This window comes from Lissotriton helveticus, chromosome 2_1, assembly GCF_964261635.1.
Source record: "Lissotriton helveticus chromosome 2_1, aLisHel1.1, whole genome shotgun sequence".
NCBI classification, from domain to species: Eukaryota; Metazoa; Chordata; class Amphibia; order Caudata; family Salamandridae; genus Lissotriton; species Lissotriton helveticus.
Window position 1 is genome coordinate 1,451,990,908 of NC_136059.1, and position 22,643 is coordinate 1,452,013,550.

The 22,643-nt window shown below is 41.6% G+C and overlaps 1 protein-coding gene across 1 annotated transcript; it reads right to left on the reverse strand.

The window, feature by feature from the left end:
* Positions 1 to 459: 459 nt before the first annotated feature.
* Positions 460 to 22,351, reverse strand: CCNG2 (cyclin G2). Its single transcript, XM_078676372.1, has 8 exons — positions 21,804 to 22,351; positions 14,568 to 14,711; positions 13,682 to 13,819; positions 12,602 to 12,852; positions 8,867 to 8,945; positions 7,640 to 7,738; positions 3,045 to 3,250; positions 460 to 1,973 (listed from the first exon to the last, which is right to left on the reverse strand). Exons 2-8 carry the CDS (start codon positions 14,703 to 14,705, stop codon positions 1,832 to 1,834), a joined length of 1,053 nt encoding a protein of 350 aa, XP_078532498.1. The 5' UTR covers positions 14,706 to 14,711; positions 21,804 to 22,351; the 3' UTR covers positions 460 to 1,831.
* Between the last annotated feature and the right edge of the window lie 292 nt (positions 22,352 to 22,643).

Below are 22,643 nucleotides of genomic sequence, written 5' to 3' on the forward strand. Positions count from 1 at the left end.
ACAAAGCTCTTAGTCAATGTGAAACTTCACCTTCTAGGGGATGCAAAACATCTGCGTTACCCTCTCATCTGCCTCTTTTCCACTCCCGAGATTGTCAGTAGGAATACAGCCGTACTCAACTCCCCTTCGCGGCCCTGGGTCAATTATAGGTTTCAATTGCAGTTTGAAGGCCATGGGTCAACTGGCGACTCCCTTGTACAAAATGTGCTAGAGGGGGGTTGGGTGTACAAACGTTAAAAATCGAAAGTGAAACGTAGGCAGAAGATTTAGTATTTGCTAGAAGCTGATAAGCTTTGTGAAAGATTAAAATTTTCTTACAAATAATTTTCTGTTACGCTTCTGGCGTGTGCATTTATTTTGTTGGCTTTTGTTCCATTTCCCAAATTTGGGAAAAACTTAGGCAGCACTTATTAGTAAAACATCTAAACCACTCCCCCCCAAAAAAAATGAGTCCGAAGCTAAATATATGTTTTTTTATTTGAAGATCACCATTTGAGTAGAAAAGTAGGCAAGTCTTCAATACACAGTATTTAACATAAGATGCAATAAATTAATATCTACATGCCACATCTTAAAATCATGTTACACAAAAAGTAAAAAAATAGATATTTTTGGGTTTTCTCTTTTTCTTTGTTTATATAAATTTTTCCTTTACATTTTATACATTTTTACAGAACAAAAGATTGACACTTAAAAACATTCACACTCCCATCTCTACCACAAAAGCCTCACTATACTCACAGTTGCGACCAAACATTTCAGTAATTTACTGGTTCACATTCCACAACTGGCAACATTCTTAATTCATCTTGGGTGAAAAAAGCAAAAGCCTGCTCGTGTGTACATGAAACATCTGAATGCGAACATACAAATACATGGGTGTTACACCACCTTAACATGAAGCAGGAGGACCTGCAATAATTTGCAAAAGAAGCCCGTTAACATGCATCATTTTCATCGAACTATTGTACTCTCATAGAGAAAGCAATTTTAGCTATTATCACAAATAACTGTGAATGGCCAATTATGAACTTTGAAAATATATTGCAAGAGGAGGCAGAGTCATTGTGGGTTCGGATGACTTCTACACCCCCCCCCCCTCACACAACCTAGCTCTCCATGTCTTGGGATCATGGGCAATCTAAACAGTTGACTAAAATCTTTTGGCACGCAGGAACACGGCCTAATTGACACTGATAAATAAACATACAAGATAAGATTTTGAAATCTGTGGCACTAATGCTACTTTCTGTGCAAAACATAGAATATGGCATTTTTGTGATAAATTCATATCCATAAATAAGCATGCAAAACAAAAATCACTTGAGAAATCATGGGCTGTCCATGTGATCAACCTGGAATGTTTAACGTGCACAAGGATACTATGCATTAGTTAAGAAGCAGCGCAGACAAACTGATACACATCAAATTACCAGCTACATTAAAACAGTTTTTCCAATATATAAAAAAACGTGGTTGAAGTTTAAAAGGGCATGTGGATTTCTGCCAAAGCAATTTTTTTTACACACATGGTTCTGATGATGAACAGCTTAACTTGAATAACGATTAATATGAGCGAAGTCTCAAGTCAAGGCAGTGGCAGAAAAATCACACTGGTTTAGGAGAAAAAAAATGTTCATTCATTTTTTTGGATTTCCCAAAAATAGATTATGGTAATCAATACTTGTAAAATACTATATAAAATATTCAGAAAACTCTATATAAAATAATGAAGGTGATGGATGGTTCATCGGTCTCACTGTGGAAGACATTATGGAAATCTCATTCATTATGGAAGTTGTGTTTACATTCAAAAAGCTCAACTTGCACTCTACATTTCAGGTTTCAGATGGTGGTTACGTCGCTTTGACTTCGGTTTGAATGAGTCAAAGAAAAAAGATGCTTCCAAGTCACTTGGTGGCGAACTGCTTAAGCTGTCTTCACCGCAGCTCATATCGTCACACGAGTCCTCACTAACAGGAAAAAAAAAAAAAAAAAGAAAAGTTACGGTTTCATGCTCTTATCCCCACATTTCAGAACATTTGTCAAGCTGCCCATAGTTCTTTCCCTAAAGTTAATTTTCCAACCAAGATCATCAACGGTCACGTTTAGCACACTAATATGGCAAAAATCCAGTTTTCTTTGCATCAACAGATCTCCTAGCAAGACTCCAATAAAGATCACCACATGTGCCCCACAATGCACTATTTATACATAGAATTGTTTTTAAAGCTAGCAGACACAAAATCATGGATTACTGATATAGCAAAGGACCAGGAAGTAATTGGCGCAGAATTTTAAAAAGCGAAACAAAAAAAATCGTGAAATATAGGGCCTAAAAGGTCTATAATGAAGGGTAGGTAAGAGGCAAGGGTTTAGCATGTGACGCGATTCCTAACAAGTAGTCAGAAAATAGTTTCAAAGGTACCGAATTGGTCAAATCAAAACCAAGCCTGAGTAAAGTGTTAAAAGATACCCAAGCTAAAACAGGAGACTCTGGGGCAAAATTATAACTATATTACAATGAGAAAAGTGGACATGCCAAAAGGGACAAAGGGAAAATTGCACCTTGTTTAGAATGGCCTGTTCAGGAATACAACAGAGCAAAGTAACAGCTTAATGGCTATGGTTCCATAATCCTAGGTCCATCCAGTGATTGCATATAATTCAGGAAGGTATAAGGGGAGTGGAAGGGGAAGAAGTGGGACATGAAGGACATAACGGGAAAGCAAAAATTGCAACAAGTACTTATTGGACCACTTTGATTCTATAAACGGTAAACATGCACATTGAGATGGCTGGCACTAAATGGTGTTCGCATAGCTAAAGGCAATTGCACGAAAGCTTCAAAAATATTTAATACATTAGAGTCAGTGGCAACATGACAACCTCGACTTAAGAAACCAAGCCAAATTACAAAGTTGAAAGAGTACAATAAGTATTCATGAAAAATATTACTATAGGATCGTTACACAGCTGGTCTTGACATTTACTTAAAATTGAAAAGCATAAAAATAAAAAAAATATATGGAGGTTTCATTTACCTGTCACATTCATTTAGAGCAGCAGCCTCAGGAATAGTTGGTAGTTCTGGAACACTATAATAGCTGGTGTGCAGGTTTTGGGCAGTCCTCTTTGACACAATCCATACTAGTTTTTTGTGGTCAGGCTTCGAGCATTCAGGAGAGGAATAATCTGCCAGACATTGTGAAACAAGCTCTCTCCAGTAGAGCATGTCCATATCGTTGATCTGCAAAAAAAAAAATGTTTTAAACCACAAGTGTTTGAGCGTCAGTACTTTTGGTAACATGAAGAGCTGAGCTGGTCTTATCGACCTATCAAAAAAAAAAAAAACACAAATCCAGTCACATGTGAGCATTCAATATAAAAATACATGAATACGTGTATTATCACAGCTGTTTCCCAACACAAATGACATCACGCCTGGACTTAAGCTTGCGTTTTTCCCCTCCTTTGGATAATCTCATTTAACTTCATCGAACATTTTATCATAGTGGGATTTCTTTGTTATTCCAAACAGCTTGTCTGTTCATTGTGGCTACAACCTTTATCAGCAAGGCACTGACAGGCGCTATTATGGGTGGCAGTTTCTGGACAGCTAAAGGCCACTCTTGCCAACCTGACTAGCTTTGCATGAAATGCGACCGTCTTTTAACGGGGCAAAAACGCTCTTGCAGGACGCGCTAAGTGTTTGTCTGTCTTCACTGCTTAAGCTAAACCCTCCCTACCAGATTAATTTTTGCTTCATACATCTTTTTCACTCCAATAATCAACTCCCAGACATCGTGTATTTTTTTTATTAGGTCGAGCATCAGTGCATGCACGGTCTGGTCTGCAAGACCTGCAGTAATCACTCTACCGAGAGCGATTACTGCTGCTGCTTGCAATTGGGTAAAAATGTTGTGCTCGTTTCTCGGCTCATTATTGGCCGGTGCTCCAGATACATCGCTTCCGTTTGTAGGGGGGAAGAACACACACCAACTACAGTCTCCCTACACTGGACGTTGGAGGAGGTTGGTTAACCTTTTGTTTAAGGATCTATTTCTTTTTTCTACAAGAGCCCCCATTCTGTGCTTTACCGTTAATTGCGGCTGTTCCCCGTTCTCCTTAAGAAAAGGTTTAAGAATTCATAGCAATATGTACTATAATTCTTAAAAATATGATTTGTGCAATTACAACTACACCTCTGTATTTTTCAACAGTAAATATCGACAGACTAAACTTGCCAAAATGCACTGGGGTAAAGTATCCTGCATTTAATCTGCATGGTATGCCTCATTTTTGGGCCGTCGTCATGACAGTCCACTATATAAAGCACCCAGTAACTTTCAATCCCTGTGGGCCAGGAATATATTTGGTTCGGATGAATATTGCACCCTTTTTCGGACCTTCGTAAATCTGAATGATTTATTGTCAGTTATTCGAATATTTTACTGGCAGGCTACTTGCCTCTTTATTGGAATTACATTTATATAGCGCTTACTACCCCTCTGACGAGGATCCGAAGCAATTTTTTGGCCAGCTCATGAAACACAAAGGCACTTTCGTCCAGGATATACTGGTTAGTCTTCTGGATACATTTTCATGCAAGTCTGCTTTGACTTCAAGCAGCCAGAATCTCACAGGCCGGCATTTCAACGCCTGGACATGTTGATGGACACATCCTTCAGTGATAAACTGTACAGAGACGTGAAGGTACCAGGGACAGATCCAAGGAGGAGCTTCCACTGCGCTTGCGCACACCCAAAAACTCAAACGCAGCAAATTCTCGGAATCCAAAATCCAATCAAACTGCCCTGCATCCTTCTGCCCAAAGCGCCCGTTTTAGTAGATCTAATTTAGCTCTTTACAGCACGGTTCAACACTATCTACCGGATGCATCTTATCTGTCAACCACGATTAGAGAAGGAAAACAGTTAAAAGGTTCTGCTCTTCCTTAGAGCGGTGAAGTGGCCACCAAGTAAATAAACAACTAACCAGACGCTAAAGGCCGTGGACATCAGACCTCCCGACAGCCTTCCTGAAGGAGCGTATAGAGGCCTGCCTGCCATCACGGGAATCAACAGACTAGAACTATCCGCCACGGTTGGGGCACAGTTATGCATGTATCAGGACAAACGTGACTAAGGGGATATTTTATAGTTTGTGTGTTATGTTAAATGAACTTTTAGAGCACACGTTCGTCATAAGTTTCTAGGCGCTAGATTACAGGAGAGTAAAATCTAGGTGGAACAGAGTGCTCCAGACCATATAGATCGTAGCCGCAAGGTTCATATTTGACCTCCCATGCGGCACCCACTTCACACCGCGCCTCAGAAAGCTTCCCTGGCACCCAATTCAAACTTCTCACGCACACATACAAAGTCTTATGCAGCACAGGACTGGTATACTTGAACAGGCGCATGCACTTTCACCAACCCACCAGACACCTACGCTCTGCCTCACTCTCACATACTCCCCACATCTGCAAAAGCAAAACCGGAGATCGCCTTCTCACATCTTGAGTTCTGCCACAAGCTGAAGACCTGGCACTTCATATTAATACATTGGGTCCACACACCTACAAACCTTGCCCAAGAGCCTGAATACCCTCTTGGATGATTAGTGCACTATACAAACCAACATAACATAGCTATGTAGTGCACACCAGCAGGGAAGACCGTTCCAAATACTGGCTGCGTAGTCCAAGATTGAATAGAAAAAAAGAAAAAAGCGTGTGGCCTCCATTTCTTTTCTGTTTGTAGTAATGGCTGCACACGTGCTTTAGCTTTAAACATCTTAAGCTAAAGCATGGGTGCCACAATTGCTTCAAAAGTAAATAAATGGCAGGTCTTGAAATTCTTTACTTTCGTGAGCCGTGGCAGGTCGTGTAAGAGTTTTACACGACCTGCCACGGCTCACGGGAGTAAAGAATTTCAAGACGCTTGAAGTTCCATGTGCGATTAACACTATTCCCCTGAAGGGCTCAGTCCCGAAATGCATAGGGATTTGTAATTCAACAGTACACATGGACCTTAATGTACTGTTGTGAAATGTAAATTGGAGATGAACAACAACCCAATTCATGTTGGATGAAACCATTGTGATGTAACAATAATGATGAATTAAAAGTATTAAACAGTTGAACTCAGAGAAATGCGACAGTGTTCTGTATTTATTTCTACTTAAAGATAAAATTGTTGATGGTTAATTTTGGAGACAACGTCTCAAAGGAGTGCCGGTTGGGTACACAGTTATTGTTTTAACAGTGCAAATCTTCAGTTATTTTGTTCAACTCCCGAGGGTCAGAGGGAGACACCCGCCAGCACCCAAAACACAAGAAAGATTTATCTTGCAGACAGAGCAACTTACAACGAATCACAGTGTGCCACACACCACTTTTCAATCCCTTGAGGGGTGCCATCCTCGACACAGAGATGCAGTCCTTCATTCAGAACCATCAAGTGAGGGGTTAGTACTTCCCCAGGGGATTCTTGGCTCCATTAGGATACATCCTACCAATTACATACACCTGATTCACCAGCATTTCTAGACTAGGTACATTTAGGTAGGATACTCATTTGAGTACGCCAATGCTATAGTTTTATATAATCTGTTTTTCATCTTATTAGCACTATGGTAGAAATGTATTTACTATTTACGATATTGGTGCTAGCGGTCACATGTCTGCTCCGGTCTTGATTGTCACAGCAAATAGGTTTCATACTAGACTGGCGCTTGATCAATACATAATTATTGAAACTGTTCAAATTGTCATTCTATGGGTATTCTGAGAAAAGTAAGCACGAGTGACTAAGCGAAAGTTACCGTATGGTTTTCCACGATACCGGAGGAATCTGGGTTGTCATGTTCAGTAGTTGCCAGAAACTACATACACCACTGTAGAATTCAGGGTGGTGGTAGTGGCACAGCTAGCTTTTTCTAACGGCCGACTCATCCTGTGGGGGTGTCCAGGGTCTGTCTGCACACGGAGCCCTCAGTTTAGGTCATCCAAAACGAACGCACAGGGCCTTGGGGGGGGGGGGGGAGGGTTCTAGGAACTACATTTGTGGAGTAAGAATTCATTCTTCTAAAATTAGCAGTACTAAAGGATTCATTGCTAAATCATGAAAAGGAGTCTGGGGGGTCACAGTTACAGAGGTTACTCAGAACTTGAATGCTACTTGTGTAGTAAAAGTTCAAACCAGGACATCAATAATAGCATTTGAAACATTAAGTAATTTCTGTACATGCACAGTCAATACAAAAGATTCATAAAACTGTTAATAAGGTATTATCATAGTCACATATAAGTGAAGACTAAGGTGTAGTACACTATACTGAATAAAACATTTACGCAACACATTGATATATGTACACACACACAAAATAAGGATGATGAAGAATTGTGGTCAAACTAGGGTGCTGCATTATGCAGGAATGCAAGTTAAGCTTTTCCTTCTAGCACAGATCACAGAGAATAAATGCAGTTAAACAAGCGGTGACATCAAGGTGATTAGAGCACTGCAACCCACAGGAGGAAAGGGGGGGTGGGACCACAACACACTCCCTCACCCAAGTGCCTACCAAGCCAAGCTAGTTCTTTGATAAACTTTTCTAAAATCAGTTGAAAACTTACCCTTGAATGCTTTTGAACATGGAGTGCAATTTCAAACAGTTCATTTGATTTTAAGGTTTCGACTTCCAGACTGAGAAGGCACAAAGCTAATACTGAGGGCTAAAGGAGAAAAATAGCACTTGGTTATACAAGCCGCACTCTTTGAAAGGGTACATTCAATTCCTCATTTTCTAGAGTGAAAACAAAATAAACGTGCACCAAGAAACCACAAATAAGAATTTCTGGAGAAAACAACACTCAACACATGTATGCCCCACAACCATCTCCATGTCTCCACCCTACGATAACGCACATATTTAAAAAATAAAAATAGCACTCATATCTACACCACGTACTTTTAAGAACAGTATACAAGGTAGCTACTTATGCCTTCTCTTTAATATGGCTAGATATTAAAAAATAACTGATTTTAAAGTCTAGCTGGTCAGCCGTAGCAAGCATAATTCACCTTGGAGCCAGCCTCACATTTACTTTCCTCTGATAGACAATTTATGCTGGGTACCAAGCGTAATAAAGACATCCCTGGATACAGGCTCTCCAGCACAAACAAAATATATACATCACTTACACCAGTGTGTGTACAACTCACAGGAACGGTCAGGAGAGAAGCATAAAAAGGCTTCATCTCCACTTAACCACTTGGATGCTAAGGCATGCCGAACATTCCCATGTAATTTCCATTGAAACCAATGGAAACTCCATGACGAGCTGGGCTCGTCATGAGCGTCGAAGGGGTTCGGCAGCCCATGATGCAGAAATCATATTTGAGGCAGAGAAAAGTGAAGGACTAGTGGCGAGAAAAAAAAAAAAAAATTCCTGCAGAACAAAAGCTACCCAATAGCAAACTTTTTTATCCGCGTTTTACTTTAACAAAGTTATTACTAATAGTTTTAACATTAAGCATTGTGTAATAGACGTTTGTTACTATTACTCCGTTTTAATGGAGCTTAATGTATGAACCTCAAATTTCAATGGCTGAGGTAGGCCTGCGGGGATTTAACCATGTGACAAGCATGACCATCATCATGCTGGCATATTCGAGCATGCATGTTTAACAAACATGCAATGAGTTTATGGGTTCTGGAGTAGTGTGCTACTCGCCGATAAAGCACTGACGCTCCATCCAGGGTAGTAAGAGTTGTATAAATGCAATTACAATTACTGCTTTCATTAAGTCATTGAGTAATTTAATGTTTTGTAACACTTATATTAAAGAATTTTACTTACTTTGGCTTTAGAAAATACAAGACGGCAGTTACAGGCTTTCAATTGTGCTTCCAGTTTATCAATACTCAATATTTCCTTCCTGTAGATTAGAATAAAAAAGTATAAACACAAGACCCAATAGAATTTACGCGTAACTTCCACGGTAGGTTGACGGGTCTCAGACTACAATTACTTGTTGCAAAGTCAATGTAAATAGCTGCATCATGTGGAGACGGATTTGATCTCAGTAGCTACAAATGAAAGTAGCCTACAGTTAAAGTAAACTTCATTCAAGTAATAATTGTCGTTTTATACACCACAATCAAGCTGGGAGTGGGGGCTGTGGGCACTGTAAAAGAATGCATGCACTTCTATTAATGATCATAGGCTATGTTTTGGATTTTTTTTTTTTTAAATAATATTCTGCATTCCTTTGAGACCTTCAGTACATTATGAATTGAGGTGGCTGACAGAGACAATAGCCATTTATAACGGTCAAACATACAGAACCATTTTTAAGTTGCTACATTTGTATAAGCATGGTTTCAAAAAAATGCAAGGCGATGAGGGGCTTCAGGATGCTGAAAGGTGAAGGACTTTGGAGAGGTTTCCTACAGTAAATGTTTTGATGTCAGAGTGCCCTTTTGAATGGAGGGCTCCGTGGATTTTAAACAGCAGAAAACTGTTTGCTGGATAATGTATTGCAAATACATGTGAGGAGTAAGCGTCTGAGGGGAAAGTGAGACAACTAACCTGCAGTCTGTTAGCAGATCCAAGATCTCTGGCAAGACTGTATGCATCTCCACCAAAAAGTTTTGACCAAGCTTATGTTTGGAAGGCCCAATTATTTGTGGAGTGGAATTGTAATGCAACAAGAAATGTTAGAGAGACACTGTTGCAGAGGCTTGAGACAGATGGAATTCAGGGCACTAGGGACTGTAGTAGCCCTGGAGAGAGATAAAAAACCTCCCCTTGAGCACAATAGACAAACAGCCTGGACTCAATGAAGTAAGAAAATAAATTTGAACCGCAACATACGCCAGAAGGACCCATGGACTACTTGTGGTCCAAGATAACTTAGAAGACTTAACAAGTAGAGAAGCTGCTCTGTGGCCTGGAAATACGCAGTAATTCGAAATACCAGTTGTGCTTCCCCCAGGGCATTGTTTATAATTTAGAGACAGTCATGTCCGTGTGAATGTTTCAGGTCAAGCAATGATCCACTTAACCCATTTCTGCTAATTTTATGTAGGGTATACGAGATGGTTTTAAATCCCGGTTTGAAAAAAAATTAAGTATTTTCAAAGTGTTGGGTCAATGTAGGTCCATCCTCAGACATCTAAAGACCTTAGGCAATGGTGAAATTGTCTTGTATGTTGGGCCTTTTTTTTTATTTTAAATCTGTTGTGCGACCTCATAGGTCCATGTGGTCTTAAAATTATGTTAACATATATGGTTAGGTTTTAACCTTTTCACTATTGCTTGACCTGTTACTATGATTTATATTTGATGTAATACTGTTCGCGCTTTTATGATTGCCATTATACCTTTGAATAAAGTAATTGATTGAAGCAGTAATTTTGTTTTAGAATAGACTTTTCTGCAGAGTCTGAAACATCAATACATGAAGCCAACAGGACCACATCCCTAAGAGGTGGTATTTACGATTCTCAGTGCAGAGCCTCAAAACATCCACAAATATATATATATTTTTTTTTTAGACTGAATCTGCATGGATCAAATAAAGCTAGCTACGCCTCCTAATCAAGATTGCAATTGCCCAACAACTAATCTAGCATTTGAGCAGATTTGGATATGTTGGAGATCAGTTTAAAGATCCACCAGGTTAAAGGGTCAGCAAAGCAGCTTCCTCCGAAAGGGAGTCTCCGGATGTTACTGGAGTAGATGGTATTCTAAGCGATGGAGCCAGTTACAAGATGCCAATTCGAAGATAGATATATTTTTTTTTTAAATGACGGAAAAAACACTGAGAAGTAACTTATTGGGTAAATCTGCTGTCAATTTACATGTACTGCAAACATGGCAAATTCAACAATGATGCTTTAATTGTGCCTCCTAATCTCTGCGAGCACAAAATAGGGCACCATGGACACCAGATTTCTGCCATGTTTATATGCATCTTCCTAATCTTTATTTTTTAATCCTATTTTGGGAGTTAAAGTACATTAACGTAGTGCTGGTAAGCGTAATGCTGTGAGCAGGTCTGATAACATCAGGATGGTTTTTCTTATGGATTTGGACTACTTTTGTTTCAGATTTCCCTTTGAAACGAGATGTATCTGGTGATCATCCAACAGTCTATGGTCTTTCAGGGTTGCCCTCCACAACTTACAACACATTTTTTTTAATAGGTCTTTGTTTTATCACAGTCAAAGCAGACAATCGTATAGTTGGTGCAATATCATGTGTAACAGATCAGTACACCATTTGGAGGTATGGCTATTAAAAGTTAATTAGTAAGATAGAGCTACAAAGTAGATTCATACATGATTAAAACAGTAACTGGCCCATATAGCAGTTATTACATACTAGGATAGCCATCACAGGTATCAAGGCACGAATAATCAATTAGTCATGGGAAAAATAGCAACACAGTCATCAAGTTCTGCATCCTGATTACAGCTCTCAAGTTCACTTCCAAAGGTGCTAAAATACTATCCAGTTAACACAGGGGTCTCTAAACCGGTCCTGGAGGGCCGGATCCATGCCAGATATTTAAAATTACCACATGTATCTCAATGGGGATATCCCAAAAAATCTGGCATGGATCCGGCCCTCCAGGACCGGTTTGGAGACCCCACACACGCTTCCCTGACACAAAATCAGTCATAAGTGAACAGTAGATGTTTTAAAGAAAAACATTATCTTAAGGGGGCATCTTGTCAGATCAGTGTGGCGCCTATTCTGCTACCATTGTTCCCTTCAGTCTGTTTTAGTAAAAGGGCCAGTACTTCTATTTCTGGAGCTGTCCGTTTTAGCAGCTTCACAGTCATTTTCCAATTGTGGGAGCCACCAAGGTCTTCATTGCATTAGGTTTACGATCAGTAATGCCAAATCAATAAATGTACCTACAATGGAGAACTATAATGCATGTAAATTAACCATTTCCATTGAACTCTTGCTGCTGTTTGCCAAGTCAGCAGTGTAAGTCAAAATCTCATGAATTTAAACAAAATTATTTGCGATCATCTTGTGATGGGTGAAATGACATGGGTATATTTGGTGGCTACCATGGGTTCCTTTTTTCGTATTTGACACGTATACTGTTACACTTGAGGAGATTAATTAGGTGTAACAGCATAATTAGGAGAGCAACAAATAAACGGTCAATTGCTGGGGGCCATATGGGAGACTTGTAAGGTCGAAAACTCTCAAACATTAAGCAAAAGTGCATTACTGGATTGCTGGTTTACGGAAAGATGCTCTCAAATTAAAACTTACGTTTATATGTAGGTGAAAATAGAAACATGTATGAATTGAACACAACTTTCAAAGTTTATGGGAACAATTACAGCAGCAATTTTTGAAACAAGAAACGGTATGCTCAGACATCTTTTCAGCCTGTCACACGACTGAAAGCACTTTATTTGAACTACCAAAACTATATTGGAGGAGGTAATTTTTTTTTCAGGAGGTACATTTTTTTCCTTTACAGTTTCAGTGGTAAAAAAAATAAATAAAAAAAACCACCTACTCCACTGCTGTGTAATTCTACTAAAATAAATCAACACTCACCTTTCTGAGGTATGGCAAAGAACAATAGTATGGTACAGGTGCAAAAAAGTTAAGGCAGTAGTAGCTTTGAATTCAAAGTGCAGTTTTTCTGAAATGATTTTCTCCATCCTCTTCATGTCCGATGCAGTACATTTGCATTGGCTGATACGAATGAGGTCATGGATGGACGGGATATCGCATTCCTGCTCAATAACCTGAGCCGCCAACTGAAAGCAGCAAACGCCAATGCAGGATAAGTGTTTCGGCTTCACCTGGAAAAGATTAAACACGGGATGGTTAAACTAACGCTTAAAACAGTCCTAGTTATCATAAACCTACACCTCACCGGTCACAAAATTAGCAAGCACTTGTGAAACTTTTTCACTGTCATTACCAACTAGAGAATAACTAGCTGACATTTTTTTTTTCATCTCGTCCCGTGGCTTCAGAATTTTAAGTGCAATTCGGTACTTTTAACATGCATCTATGAGCTACTCCATTCATAGTCCCATTAAACCTAGACACCTCCATTACGTTGCGCCTCCCTCAGCGCTGCAATCACACAAGCTGTGGCATTGCTTGGTTCATTGAAAGCAAGTGTTTTTTTAATTGAAGTACCTGGAAAAGTTGCTTCCAGCAAACCCTACGTATCCGCCCACGGTGGCCAATTACGTTTCCTACCTCTAGAATCCTGTTTATGTGCATTAGATGGTCCCCCACTACCCTGCTCAGCCCCATCCTTGGCGGTGCTATAAACAATCAAATAAATGCGCAACATATCTAATATCTTACAATCTCATAATGATGAATACTAAAGATTAGAAGGCATGACTAGACGCAGTACAGATGTAACCAATGCCTTAGGAGGCATCAAACAGTAGCCGAAATGTAGAATATTACAATGCGGGTTTCCAAAATAGACCCCTAAGCAAATCTGAATTCTCAAAAGGCTATTTGCTCTGGTTAAGAGTGACCTATTCATTACTGTTGAGGCAGAACAGGAAACAGAAATGCAGTTAAAATTGAAGCATAAGCATCCATTCCATTGACAAAAAAGGGATCATGAACATAAAGGATTTAAAAAGGCTAGCTATCAAGTACCTTCATGAGAGCCAAAAATCTGTCCAGAATGTTTATAGCAATAGCAAAAGTTTCGGTTTGAAGGCCAAAAAAGTGTGTTAGGGTCCACAAATCTTCAACTTTCGCATTTCTCAACCTTGGACAAATAGTTGCATCATTCTGCAAGAAAAAAAATATATTTATATTAACACCACAGGGCTTTAAAGAGCATACGATTGTTATGGCGCACAAGGTACACATCGCAACACTTCTCAAACGGCTGCGTGTGCTTATCGTGGGAGAAGGAAAACATTGAGTGTTGGTATGGCAATGTTGTAAAGCGGTATTTAGTAAGTTTGTACTTGTATTAGCAAAATGCACAGTGAAGCAAGCACTTCACATAGGATCTCCTCTCTTCTTAATCAGAAAACCTTTACTAGCTTCGTTTGACATCTTTCATTTTATTTACTCCACACATTGGGAAACGCTCGGTTATGGTAGACAAATACTTTATTACGTTTCAAATTGCTTTTTCATTACAACCACCACATTGCTGTTCGCTCATCCTCCTCACAACACAACTCGTAAGCCACCTTAGTGGCCAGAATTTGGTTTGGAACACACATTTTCAACTCCAAAAATTACTATCCCCGGTAGGCTGAAGGGTCACATATCACAATATCAAGAGCTGGTATCGTATCATATTTTTAGGACATCATACAGACTGGCCATCTGACGGAATGTCAGAGAAACAGGACAGACCCAATATATCACTGATGGAGGCACTTTAGGCCATGAACAATGATCTAAGCAAGTACTGTGTGTACAAGAACCAGCATTTCAGATCTTTGAAAAAATGTTCACAAAACTAATATACGTCAGAAAGTAACAATGCAACCGGAGGGGAGATAGGGGAGACACTGCTCACCTCGGAAGTGGCTTCAATAAGGTTAAGGCCCTTTTCCCTAGGTTGGTACCGTGATTCCTGCTCCAAATGAAGATTTAACTGCTTGAGTAAGCGGAAGGTTTCATTAGTCTTCGGTTCCACAGCCCCCAAATCCTTCATTTTCTCCTAAATGAAAATAAAGTAATCTACGAATGAACATAACACTCTTGCAGGAACAAAGCACTTTATTAAAAGACTATATTCATTTAAGATATAACAAAGCCTAGAAAAAACTGCGATTCGTGAAGGAAATTAGAATGACATTTACCAAGTTCAAGAACCAACTTACAGATTACAGAATAAAGGGGTGCATACACACAGAGCATAACAGAAAACGATCCATAAACAGAATGTTAAGGAACGCAGGCACCCACACTAACATTTTCAGACCAGATATACAAGCACCAATTCAGACACAACATATTACAAAGAATGAAGCAGAATGAGCTTCACAGGGACAACCCTGTAATTCCCAGTGGAAGCTAACCGGAGTAACCAATGCTCCGTTTTTGGTCACGACACTGCTCCTGCACAAAGAAGGTGAAATGTCATAATAAAACCCCGTGACAAAACGGAAAAAATCATGTGTGAACAGGTGTGGACCCCAATTCCTGAATGTCATGCCATAAAATATAACGAAAGAGAGAGAGGGCCCGATCCTGCTGATTCTACCATTTACTGTAGGAACGGTAACAGGCACGCAGAGGCTAATATGTTCTGCGGCTGAAGCCCATATTACCACATGCCATTTGTAGGAATGCAGGTACACTGCATCCTGTGTTTTGTGGATTATGCGTGTGTATGATCATATTTGGGGAGGTGTTTTATTTGCTACATACGAATCAGAACCGCAGTAGGATAAAAGTTGTACACTCAAAAGGATGGTAAAAAAAAAATCTAATAAAAAGATGCTCAATGGGAGGGATCAAGATAACAAAACCCTCCGAATAAGATAAAAGCAAATAAGTGACAAAGTCTATTCATAGAAAGCAAATGGCTCACAGATGCACTCACTAACCCATTGTGTCACTGACTTACCCACTCACTAATCCATGCAGGCAGTCACACACACCAAGACACTAATACAAGTATTCACAGTCACCAATGACCCATACCACTAATCACTTATTTACACAGTCACGCACCCACTGAATCATCTATGCAGGCACTCATACAGCCACTGATTCACCAAATCACCTTGGTATATTTCACACAAACTTTTTGAAAACACAGGCACTGGATGTTGTCATCAGTGATGTAGTGTAAGGTCATAAGCAGCGCATTGCGGGACATGGGTTATAGTTAGCTCAGCTAACTATAACTGCTAAATTTCTCTGGTTTTCTATGAGTGAAGTGACAGCCCTACTATAACATCCTTGTAACCTTTGTTTTTTTTCCAGGGGATTTTTTGGGGTTTTTTTTTTTTTTATTCTTATGCCTAATTAGAACGTCCCATTAACCTTTGGTTTCTTCAGTGAATTTCTTTGGTTTTCAAAGTAGTAGTAACGTTTGCAGAGTGGTGGAGAAAGGGGACGGGGCCGCCGACCAGCTCTCAGGTATTCTGCTGTGTAGGAGTACAGGAGGACTTCTTGGCCCCCTAGGGACTAAAATGGACTTCATCTCCCAACCAGTAGTGCGCCAGGAACTGTGTTTTCAGAGTGGTGGAGAAAGGGGGAATGGCCTCCAAAGTACTCTTAGCAATCCCACTGTATGGGGATTACTGGAGGTAACAGTAGGTCTTCTTGGCCACCAAGGACTCTCAGCAGCCATGGGGACTTCATCCTCCGACCAGCAGCGCACCAGGAGGCACGTTTACAGAGTAGAGGAGAATGGGGCAGGGCCTCAGACGAGTTAGTCTTTTGCTTTTTTGGGGAAGGGGGGCTACGTTCCCCCACCTCCCAGGACCATTTAGCACCCCGGGGAATCCATCCACTGAGGCCTGGCCCTTTTTAAGGCTTGCCTGAGCCAGCGCATGCGCTGCGAGACATTTAGTAAGTTGGTTTTCAAAGTGCTACCCACAAGTTTTTGCTGGCCTCAAGCTTGCATGCACGCTTGCAGCCTCCATCTGCCTTTCTGATCTCTTCCTCCGCATAGCTCGCCATTACTTTCACGGCCCCGAGGCCATTGCTTGATTAATTACTCGCAATGCCATGTTTTTTTTCCCTCTGGAAGGAGTTTGTTTTACCAACTTTCTTGAACGCTCAAAATTGTGCGCACCTGCCAACAACGTAGCCTTATGCTAATTGTGATAAATACCAGGAGTGTAAACCGGCACACTTCCTATCTTTCTTCTATGTTTATCGCTAATGCCGTGAAACGCCGTACAGTAGGAAACAGTTATTTCCAGGTCAGTCACAAAAACGGCGGTCCTGGCATCAAATTCAAACAATCCTATAGTATTCTTTGACGTTACTATAGGGGGGAGTCAGGTGCTTTACGGAGGGAGAAAGGTTAGGATGCTCCTGACTTCTTATGCTGCGTTCTGTGCGCACAGTAGTTAACACGCTCCCTTCCGACTGTCGCCGATATATATACCTGGTGTGGCACCTTTTCCTGCCCCATGTGCTGCACGTTCTCTTCCATGTGGTTCCGCAGAGACCGGCCCCGCTAAGTTCACCCTTTTCTATTAACTGTCCAAGGATCTGCCTGTCTCTCACTCTTTATTTTCTTAACTGGCGGGTATACCCATATTGTGCGATTTCGTAAACCAGTCCTAGCTTTTTAGACCACAAAATGTTACGTTCTGCTAAGAACTTCTAATGTCGATTACATCATTGTATTACATGGCTACGTTTTGGTGTGTATGCGATTGAGAATTAAATCTAGAAATCTGGAGAATTTTATTTTCCATTTTACTTGGACTATTAAGTTATAAGAGGCGGAAACGAAATATCCTCACTTTTAACTCACAAAACCAGGAGTCTCCAAGTTAAATAACGCACAAAACCAAGAATCACTAAGTTAATTACTAAATGCTCACATTTAAAAGAATAGGCTTACCAATTATTTTTTTAAATCATGGTTGTCTGAATTCATGGTTTATATTAAAGCTCCATCCGATGCAGTACTTCACTATCTGTCAGATAGTGAACATCACAAACCTACGTACATTTGCAGTAAAAGAATTTGCAACAGTAGCCAATAACAACAAGCATTGGCATAGCCAATAGGTCTCGCCTTTGGGACCTTATAAGTGTTTAGCCATGCAACAATTGGTGTTGCACCAAGTATATTCTGCTGCATAACTAAATACTTATACAATCCAAAAAGCAAGACCTATTGGCTATGCCAATGTTTGTTTCATTTTTTTGACCAGCCCCAGAGACCCCGCCCTTTAATTTTATATTAAAACAAGAGAAGGGGGGCTGTGTCCCCACTGCACAGCTCACCCTCTAACTTTGCATGAGACACAGAACCTACCTTGACACTTTTTGGGAAAATTTCATGAAGATAGGTCAAACTACGCCAAAGTTACAGTCAAGTCAAATGCTTTTCCTATATAAAAAAGGGTTCTAACTAGAACTACCTACTGGAGACTGCCAGTAGGATAGATTGCATATCCTACTGGTGGTCGCGAGTAGGTAGTTATATAGTTAGGACCTAGATTTCAAAGGAAAAGCGCTTGCTTCGCCAATAACTTTGGCGCCGCTTTATGAATCTTCACAAAATGTTCAAACCTTTTGCTACCGTCAGTTCAGCTGGTGTGTTGAAATTTTTGGGATTATAAGTCAAGACTGGCAGAGAAAAAGAAGGGGTCACAAAACAGGTTTTTCCCATAGGGATTTTGAACATGCCTACAGCCTGTTAACACTGAACCGAATTACACCAAATTAGGCAGAAAGCTAGAGGTTGGTCCAGAAAGCCCCCCTGTTACCAACAGTAAGTTCGATACAGCAGGTTTACCAAGAGCCAGACAGAGGCACGCCCCATTTCCCGTTCACTCAACAAACGCAACTACTAGTCAAACAAGCATTTGCAATGCAAAAGGGCTCGCATTTATGCGAGCTTGAGCTATTGACATTACAAATGAACGTTCCCTTGTATTTATGTTTTGAAAACGAAAACAAAAATAAAAGGCATTGTCATTTGCAATGTCAATAGCTCAAACTCGCGTAAATGCGAGACATATTGCATTGCAAATGCTGGTTTGTAAATATGCCCCTTAGTTCTGTGGATTCCTCGGACAGCTTGGGAGACTGGAACAGTTCCAAACGCTAAGAGCGTCGCAATAACTTATCTGCCCGGTAAACGTTAGTAAAAGTAAAGAATTATATTCAAAAATTCTGCTCGAGACAGCGAGGTTCTGAAAATTACAAATTCAACTCCAGGAATAGAAAGATCTGCACCATTCTTGTTTCCAATGAGTTGCCAGAAACAGATTTATCCTACGGAACGTGTATTAAGTAAGGGCCCTGTGTGTGTACTTGCTAGGAATCTGAAGGAGAGCTTCTTACATAACCGAGGGCAGGACAAGAGAGGTGGTGGTGGGGGTGGGGGGGAGACGGACAGAAGAAGAGAGACCGACATACGAGGAGAGAAGGGGGTATCTTGAGGGAGAGAAAAAAGAAGTGACAGAGTGGGGGAAGAATCAGAGGAGCGAGCAAGTTGTATAAATATGAGAGCGAGAAAGAACGAGGGCTGACAGACAGATATAGACGGAAAACGAGAGTACGAGTGAAAGGGATAGAGATAATGAGTGAATGGAAGAGAAGGGAAAATATATAGAAAAAGAAAAGACCCGGCCGGCCGTGAAACTGAAAGCACGGCCAGCCGCCGTGAAAAAGTCTTTGATGCAGCAGGGGGTAATTAGGGGAGGAGAATGGCTGGGCTGAGGCAGAGCGCAAAGCCTTTGAAGCAGCAGGGGGCGGAGCGGGAAGAGCTGCTGGCGGCACCAAGCTGACGATTTGATGCTGTCCACGCGCCTTTTAACTAATTGCGCATGGAGTTAAAAGTGCACATGCACTGCATCAAATCGCCAGTCTAGGTAAGCTCTGTTTAAGCCCCTATAGTCTCGCTCTGCTCAATGCGCATTGACAGATGAGACCTAAAAACCAAAGAAATTAACTGGGGGGGGGGGGGGGGAAGAGTTACAGAGAAGTTATAGTGGGCTCAGATTTCACTTGTACAAAACCAGTGAGATCCAGCAGCAACGCCCCAGCAATGCACTTGCTTGTGACCTCACATATTACATCACTCATACTCATGACATGTTACTCCAGATGTAGAACGGCTCAACGCCCTGCCGTCCCAGAGGGAGCTGGATAAAAACCAAAGAGTCTGAGTGTAGCTGTGCGGAACTCTTCGATCTGATGTGGCATAGTTGTTGGCCCCCAGAAACTTGGATGCCTCTAGAACCAGCTGCAGAAACTACTCCTAAATTAGCCATATTCGTGAGCGAGATCAAGAGTTGTGACACCACCGGGCCCCAGTTTAAGCAAATGAGTGCAGGCAGGGAACAAAATGCTGCTTTAATGTCCTGTGCTTCATTTTTGACTTACTGGAGTGATTTGAGCAATGACAAAAACATTGGCCACTAGTGCAGCTTCCACAACTTCTGGACTGAGATTTTGATGGAGACTATGACAGAGTTTATTTATGCTTGGGGATGTAAAGCTTCCCCTTGCGGTCCCTGGTGGCCTTGGGTTCGACGCAGTCACTGCAGGGCTGAGTCATAGCTCAACCCTGACATCACAGGCATACCTGGTGGGGATCTGTCACAAATTTGTGACAATCCCTACTGGGCTTAAATGCTGATGTTTTAGGTGAGTGTCACATCCCTTGCCCATGTCTGGTAAATGCACAATGGTGGCGCATATATAGGTGCCACATAATTTCCAGAGCTGACTGCATCAGTGCAGAGCTGCAATGAAACGCCTGGCAACATACCAAGATCCTGCATTAGAGTTTCACGATCAAGTCTGGGGACTTTTTAAAAGAGGAGGAATCTGAAGCTAGAAGTCTATCAAAAACATGAAGTTGCATGGAGCTCTGAAAGCAAAACTAAAAAAAAAAAAAAAGCAGTGATCTGGTGCGGAGTTGCAGAACAATACACTCCATCCAATCAGGATAGTAAAGAAGTTTTGCTTCAGGGGAGGAACCAACATAAAGAGTAAAGAAAGAACAAGTAATGTGAAAGCAAATGTGACAAGAAAGCAAGCCAATGCTAACCAATAAGCGTACCCAAAGCCCACTCTACTTAATACTAGTGTTCACAACAGGTTATCGACAAAACAGCGAAAATGTAGCCGTAGGCAATACCTAAATTGACTGGTCTCGCCAATGCCCATAGAGACTGCCACAACATCAAGGCCCTGCTCATGAAGAGCAGACCCATAATCTCAATGGTGCCAGCAATAAAATGCAGTCAATCACGCATGTCTCTTTCACAGGGGAACGTTGGCTGCTTTGGCTAATGAAAGCAGTGACCAGTCTAATTGAGACTGCAAGGTGGTGTGACAAAATCCTCCATATTTACGTATTCGATACGATCAATTTCTAAAGCGGGCAATGTACGAATAAGCGGGCAAGAGCAGCATAAGACCCTAACCTCTGCTTCTTAACCTTGAAATCGAGGTGAACAATCGTCGCGATGAGAACGTTAGGGGTGCGTTGAGTGGGAGGGGCGTCTGTCGTGACGTTTTAATATCCCTAGTGTTCCTCACGTCCACAAACACATCAAGCAGGGGCGGGCGAGGCCCCCTAGATTATAATTCCATAAAAAGTGTGTCTGTGTGGAGTGTAACCGCTGCTCATGTAAGCGCTCCAAATACCTTGGAGTCGTGTTTGTAGCAAAGTGAGATTCCTCCGCTTCACGGAGGCGGTGCCTCTACAACCAAACAGCAGTAGGGGGGTGGGGCGGTCAGCTGATCAAGCGGTCGTTGTTTACCTCGAAGTCTAGTTAACGACGCAGATAAGAGGGGGTCGCTGACTATCCCGACGAGACTACTCGTCCCGAGACGAGGGAGTGACGACACTCAACCTCCAAGCCCTTACGGTTACTTGCCAACGGGAGACACACCAACATGTCAGATTTTTTCCCAAACACAGCTTCCGCTTCAACCCATCAAACACCTCAGAGGTTCTCCCCAAATGTCAGAAGGACCTCATGACAATGGCGAGCTCGCACCCAAGCCAATCATAAGAAAGGAAATCACAAAATGAAATATGCAGGCACACCTACTCACATTCCTCCCTCTTAGCCCCAAAAGCAGCTCTCACCTGCTCACGGGGACTCGGCCGCTCCTCCTCCTCCGCCGTTAAATCCGGATGATTTCACAAAATAAACGGATAGCTACGGCGGGTCAGAGCGGCCGGGCCATGCCGGGCTCCCCGCCTCAGAATGCCATGGTTCTAGGTGGGTTGCGCGCTGGAGTCCCCTCCTACTACGGCAACTGCTGCCCGGATCTAGTCTCGGCCGCTTTGACTTTGCTTGCTTTTGTTTTCTTGTTTCCAAGTTCCAACGCCCAGGGAGCGACGTCAGCGACGCGTAGGGATCCCGGCACTATTACCCCGCAAAGAGTCCCGAGTTTCAAAGGTACCGGTACCCGGACTTTACAGTGCAAACCGTGGAGAGGAATGCAGAGGGGTTTCAGATTAAGCGTCTGCGTCCCTCTGGTAACTTGCGACCCTTCTGTAGAAGATCAAACCCACCCCTCCCCAATCACGACTTTAAAGGTCCAAGTTCGAATAGTCAAGTGAAAAAAAAGAACGGAATCTGATTGGTAGCTGTGCCCCGAGTCAAAAAACATATGTTTCTTCTAGTCTGTGATTGGTTTTTGTTCCGAGACCCGACGTGCTTTAGGATTGGCTGTTTTGATTTTGTCGCTAGCCAGATTAGAGGAGGGGACTGTCGCTTGGCTCCTTCCTAAACATGCGCATTGCTTGCTAGCTACAGCAGCCCACAGCTGAGGATTTGCGCAGAACATCTGTTGGGTTCAACGGTCCCCTTCTCAATAGGCACTATAGAAAACAATTTATTTCGACGGAGACCACGGAGAGGGTTTTCTTACTTGTCCTGCATGCCTTCCCTCTTTAACTTTTGAATTTATAATTTACACG